We start from the raw sequence: 6,000 nt of genomic DNA on the forward strand, positions 1-6,000 counted from the left end.
GCAGAAGCCTGTCTAGCTGGGCACCGCTGTCACACCCCACCCCCCCCCCTCCCTGGCCTCGGAGGGGCAAGCGCTCCTACAGCATGCTGCATCACCGCTCCTGTTCGTGGCCCACAGTCTCCATTGACTGTACACAGCTGCTGGCTTAGTGCAGCAGTGCAGCGACTTGCCGAGGCACGCGATTTACTGCTTAGGTACCGGCCAGGATCCTTTCTGCAGCTGCGAAATACCCCCGTCACTCCAGCAGTGACAAGCATCGCCATCCTGGAGGGTGTTCCTCCCTTCTCCTATCCTGATGGGCAAGGACCGGCGCAAATTTGCACCTCTCTCAGACAGAATTTAGCCCCACCCCTCTCCTTACCCTGTAGCACGTCCAGGCTTGGGCTCTGGGGTTAATGCAGAGAATTTGCAGGACGCCCTCATCTCGCGCCAGGTTCATTTTATTAATTAAATAAAAAATAAAATATCTTCCTCTGGTCTCTGACTGGAAAACTCCCACAAGCTGCTGTTATTGGTATTGTGTTTTTATTTATTTATTTATTTTTGTTGCTCCCTCTGTGGCAGCTCATAGCTATTAGTTTTTTGCCCGTAATATCTGTTTTTATCAGATTAATATCTGCTGGGACTGTATATGGGGTCCGCCTTTTTTCTCCAGATAGCGCTATCGGCTCAATGTGTTTTGCCCCTTGCCTCTGCCATACCAATTTTGCAGAGTTCTCACTCTGTAAGGGAGCATATGCGAACCGTGGTGGCGGGCCGTTACTTGGTGCCTGGAGATTTATATTCCATGCCTGATTTCCTCTTACGGTGCGTACCATGCCATGTTTACTGTTCACGACCGGTGCTAGTCCCTACCTATCTCTGCACGGCTTCGGTCCGGTGCCCTTACAAGGCTTTTGCGTTCCTGGTGGACTCCTAGGGCCTTTTCGGTGTTTTTCCTCTGACGGTCATCCATCAGGGGAGGGTTCTTGGCGTGTGCATACACTATGATTGTCTCCTCCACAGGTCACAGATCTCATATCTGCCGCATCCGTGGTTGACATTCCGGTACCCCTAGGCCAGTGTGAGGTGTCCGACGGAGTGACCTGTTGCATACTATGGACCAATACCAATAAGCCAGACAGTGGTCTGCGTAGTTCCTCCGCCGCCTGTTATTTCTCAAATGCCTGAGGTCTCTGCGGCTGGAGTTCCGATACCCCACTACCAGTGCGTGGTGTCTGAAGAAGTGCCCTGACGTGTCCTATGGACCCTATACAGGGCGACGGGGGATACCATCCATGGCTCCCCAGCCTCCCCGTCCTCCCATCTGCAACCAAGGGGGCACAGTGCTCAGCGATAGGACTGTTCCTTTTTCGCCAGCACCTGGAGGTGTACTCGTTCAGTCAGACTGTTGTCTGCACGGTTTCCGACACAGTCTGTCTCCCATCCCTGGGCTGCCGCATGCATGGCTAGGGTTTCCAGTACCTCACTGCTGGTGGGAGAAATCTGGAAGAGGGTCCCCTGCAGGTACATGGGACTGACATCAGACTTTCTTCTGCTTGAGGGTTTCACATCAGATCGGCCTCACTCCAGTACCCCATTTTCGGTGGGAAGGTTACCAGAAGTGACTCTGCATTCAGGAACCCTATACCAGTCAACCAGGCAGTGGTCTGGGTGGTTTACTACTACGTCTGATCACCTGCCATACACTTCGCCACACCTTGGCATAAGTTCAGGTATCCCACTGCCGAGGTGTAGTTCTGAGTGAGGGACCCTATGTTGTTCCATGGGCCTTTCACAATGCACCACGTAGTGGTTCACAGGGTTCCCTACTTTCCCAGGTCCCTCTCCACAGGCCTGCTGCTATCACGGATAAGGGCTGGTAAGCCACTTTCAGTGTGTGGTTCCAAGGACGGGACCGGTGTGTCCATGGTCCCTATGCCAATTAGCCAGACTGTCTGTCTGCATGGTTCATTCATTCACCAGGTCACCTTCCCCATTCCTGCTGCTCCAGCAGCAGACGTCTGGTGACTCATATTCAGTGTGAAGTTCTGAAGAAATGGCTGTGAATTCATTGGACCTTTCTGCCAGTAAGTCAGACTGTTTCTGCATATTTCCTGCACCTCATTCGTTCTTAATCTCTTTAGTCTGCGACTGCAGTTCTGGTGTGTAGCGCCGTTAAGAGATGGGGTGTGGGCATTTCCTGCATGTTCTATGGACCTCGCAGCAGCACTCTTGGTTCCCCTTTCTAACAGCGTAACGTTAGTCTTCTCAGGGCATGGTTGTAGCATGCCGTTGAGTGCTGAGACTAGTTTCCATGCTTCCGGACATTTGGATGTCTGGTTCCCTTCGTGGTGGCAGTCTTGGTACCCATGTCAGTGTCCCTACATATGTTCTGGGCACCCTGCTCATGTAGAGCCTTCCTCCCCTCCTTTTTAGTGGGGTATACCTCAGGCCTTGTGGTCTGTGGCAGTTAGCACCGCTGTTCGGGCATGGGACCTTCTGGGGCGACTGCCTGTTCTGCAGCCCACCCCATGCCTCCAGGTATCTTCCTGGGTTCGTGTACGGGATGGCTTAGGTGCCTGCTCTGTTGCCCTATTCATCAGCCAGGATGGCTCCGTGGCCGCACCATCTCTTTCCCCCCCCCCTTTTTTTTCGCAGGGTCCAAGGTTTTGCACCAATGGGGTGTTTCTTCCCAACGTTGTAGGTTGCTACGTGTGCTTCTTACTTACGTTCATAGTTATGTCTTTGTATCTCCTAGCTCCAGTGTCCAGGATTCAAATCACTCTGGGGACACAACATAGCTCCTTCATGCCTCGGTGTGTTTTCGCAGGATCCATGTTGGCTACGTCCACCCAGTGCTTTGGTCTGTTACTCTAGGGCGTCTTTTCCTTGCTTCTACAGTACATGGCGCTCTTGGGAAATTCCCTTCCATAGTAGTTCTGGGACCAGGAAGCTGGGCACGGTCAGTGCCTGAGTTTTGTCTCCACCTCCCCTTGTTTTCCCCTCCATGGGGGGGGGGGGAACTATTTCACTGAGCACTTTCTTCTGCCAAGATGGTGTAATCTCGCACTTCCCCCTACATGGTGGGGTACCTTGCTGGGCCTTTGTTTTGTGTTTTGTTTTTTTGCTTGGAGCAATCAGAAGTGCTTTTCGCCGGCTCTGCTTGTGTCCTTACTGCTCACTATTGCAGCCTGGCTCTCCTCCTGTTTCTGGTTGTCTACTGCTGCTCATGCAGCTGTGGCATTTTCCTCTGTAGGAGGAGTTTATGCAGTCTTGTATAGCTCAGCGACAGCCAGTCTGCCATTGCTCTCTTCCTTTCTTGGAGTAATATCAGGGAAGGGTGTGCTCATCCTTCCCTTTTGTAAGGGTCGGTGGCACAGCACTGCCACTCCGATCTTTTGGAGTAACCTTCTTGTGCCCAGAGCCTGGGAGTCCCAGTTGGGTCCCCTTTTGCTTTTCCCTCCATTTCTGTCCTGACGAGTCATTGCTGGGAGTGCTCTGGTTTGCTCCGTCCACTGGGTCCAAAACCAAGTAATCCTTGTTTTGGGCTCTCTACTAGACTGTTGTGGTGTACCTTATTTTCTGGGTCGGTCCTCCTAGTCCTTCAGGCTTTTGTGAGGATTGCGGTCCCGGGCACATGTAGTGCCCTGCCCAGGCTTCTCCATGATTCCATTGTGGGGCAGTACCATTGTTCTATACTGCTCTTCTTGTCTTGACATAGCGGTATGTTTCCCGGAGTGTTTTGCGGTTGTTGGTGGGGCATCACCCGGTGTCTCAAAAGTCTCCAGTTCCATGTCTTCATTCCTATTTTCCGGGGTACTACTTACTTTCCGTTTCCTCCTTCAGGGTCCATTTACCCGGGATTGGACGGCAAGTCTGTCTACCGGGTTGTTCCAGTAGGGCCATTTTTCGGCTGCAGCATGGCTGTGGTTTCTTCCCGCTGTTCAGCCTGTGTAGCGTCCTCTCAGAGTCCGCTCTTCTCCCCGGGTGCTCACACTGTGCCCCTGGGACAGTGTTTTTTTGGCACCTAAAGCTTTTTGGTTTGGATCTTCTGTACCATGCCTCTCCGGAGTTCTGGTCTTCACCTTGACTCTCTATCTCTCTATCTTCATTCCTGTCTGTATAGCCTTTTCCGGTTCTTGAGTGTTTCTCCGGGATTCCTTTCTAGGGTCCTTCAAACTGGTTTGTAACAAAACTGATTGCTCCTCCCTGGCAGTATATACGCGCCCACTGGAAGTGAGGTAGACTTTTTTTTTTCCCTAGTGTCAGCGCCTCCTAGTTGCAAGAGCATATACCCATGGTCTCTGTGTCCCCCAATGAAGGCTACGAGAATGAGATTTTACGGCGAGTACAAAAAAAAATCTCCTTTATCTGCAGAACCAGGCAAGTTTGCTAAATAAAGCCAATCTTTGCTAAATGAAGCCAACTTGTTCATGCTCCACATAGACACGATTAAGGAGATGGGAATACTCCTTTTTAAAAGCAGTGTATAAAAGGATGCAAAAAACAAACAAACAACAATTAGCATTTAAAATTGTGTGCTCATAGTACACAAACAGATGGCCTCATAGGTGACCAGACACACAACCCTAGATTTCTCATATTTGTATAATGCAGATGGTGCCCAGAATCATACTACCCATTATAATTGCTAGCCATGGTTCACACTCCCCTTCTCATAAAAGCCAGCCACCTTTGCACTATACACCTGGCAGAGTACACATTCTTCCACAGTAATGTGCATTGTTGATGTAGAGATGTTATGTGCCACAGATGCCCATGGCATGAGGCTATTCACGTAAACCCTACCCCCTTACAACGTGTAGGCAATACAAACCCGAAGCATGCCAAAACCTTTCTCCTTCCCAGCTCAAAACAGATCTGTAGAACACAGCTGCTCTCGTAAAATAGGTTTGGGAAAAAAGGGGATATTTTATCAGAAAATGTTACTGAAAGTAAAACTTATAGTTTACTAAATTCATGCAATTTGTAAATCAAAATTGTGATGCATTCCTTTTTATATTGATGTTTGTATTTAAAATAATGTAATGTAAACATCACTTCTGCTAATCTTTAAAATGCACAAAAGCAGAATATATTTCTCTTAAAAATAACTACATACTTACTATTTCTAGTCTGGAACATGCCCTGTGTGCCGTCACATCCTGACATCTCTGCTTCCTGAAGCTGCTGCAGCCACTTCCTTCCTAACGGACCATGACAGCCCCCCATCAATTCATAATGCAGCAGGAACCCGATAAAATTCATATACTAACCAAATGCTGTAGATTGTTTTTCTTTTAAATTATATTGTATGAACATGCTAGTTTATGTACACACCCACTAAGACTCGAAAAAATGTAAAAAATATATATATAAAGCCTAATGTTTATTAGTTTAGATCAGCTTGAAGGCTCTGAAAGCAATGCTTATGTATATAACTTTAGTTCTGAAAGATTGTTGAGTTATGTTGGAAAGATTGCAAGATATACATGCTGCTTAAAGGGGTACTCCGGAGGAAATGATTGTTTTTTTTTTTTTTTAATCAACTGGTGCTAGAAAGTTAAACAGATTTGTAAATTACTTCTATTAAAAAATATTTACCCTTCCAGTACTTTTTAGCAGCTGTGCTACAGAGGAAATTATTTTTCTTTTTTAATATAGTTTTTTGTCTTGTCCACAGTGCTCTCTGCTGACACCTCTGTCAGTATCAGGATTTGTCCAGAGCAGGAGAAAATTCCCATAGCAAACCTATGCTGCTCTAGACAGTTCCTGACACTGACAGAGGTGTCAGCAGAGAGCACTGTGGACAAGACAAAAAAGAAAATAATTTCCTCTGTAGCATACAGCTGCTAAAAAGTACTGGAGGGGTAAATATTTTTATTTAATATATGTAATATAGAACTCTGTTTAACTTTCTGGCATCAGTTCATTAAAAAAAAAAAAAATATTCCACCGGAGTACCCCTTCAAGTCTTTCATGTTCAGCGCATTTTTTTTTTTTTTTTTTTTTGTGGCA

The 6,000-nt window shown here is 47.6% G+C and overlaps 1 protein-coding gene across 4 annotated transcripts in view; it reads left to right on the forward strand.

Annotated features, from left to right (window-relative positions):
* Positions 1–5,770, forward strand: part of PJA2 (praja ring finger ubiquitin ligase 2) — a 56,220-nt gene extending 50,450 nt beyond the window's left edge. For 2 of the 4 annotated variants that reach the window (XM_056537486.1, XM_056537487.1), the window contains exon 10: positions 5,118–5,769. In XM_056537486.1, the coding sequence (XP_056393461.1) occupies positions 5,118–5,243 (126 nt within the window). In that variant the 3' untranslated portion in view covers positions 5,244–5,769. Of the gene's footprint in view, positions 1–5,117 lie in introns of all 4 variants that reach the window. The other 2 variants (XM_056537488.1, XM_056537489.1) reach the window with 2 other exon arrangements.
* The last annotated feature ends 230 nt before the right edge of the window (positions 5,771–6,000 follow it).

Source organism: Hyla sarda, chromosome 1 (assembly GCF_029499605.1).
Source record: "Hyla sarda isolate aHylSar1 chromosome 1, aHylSar1.hap1, whole genome shotgun sequence".
Classification (NCBI taxonomy): Eukaryota; Metazoa; Chordata; class Amphibia; order Anura; family Hylidae; genus Hyla; species Hyla sarda.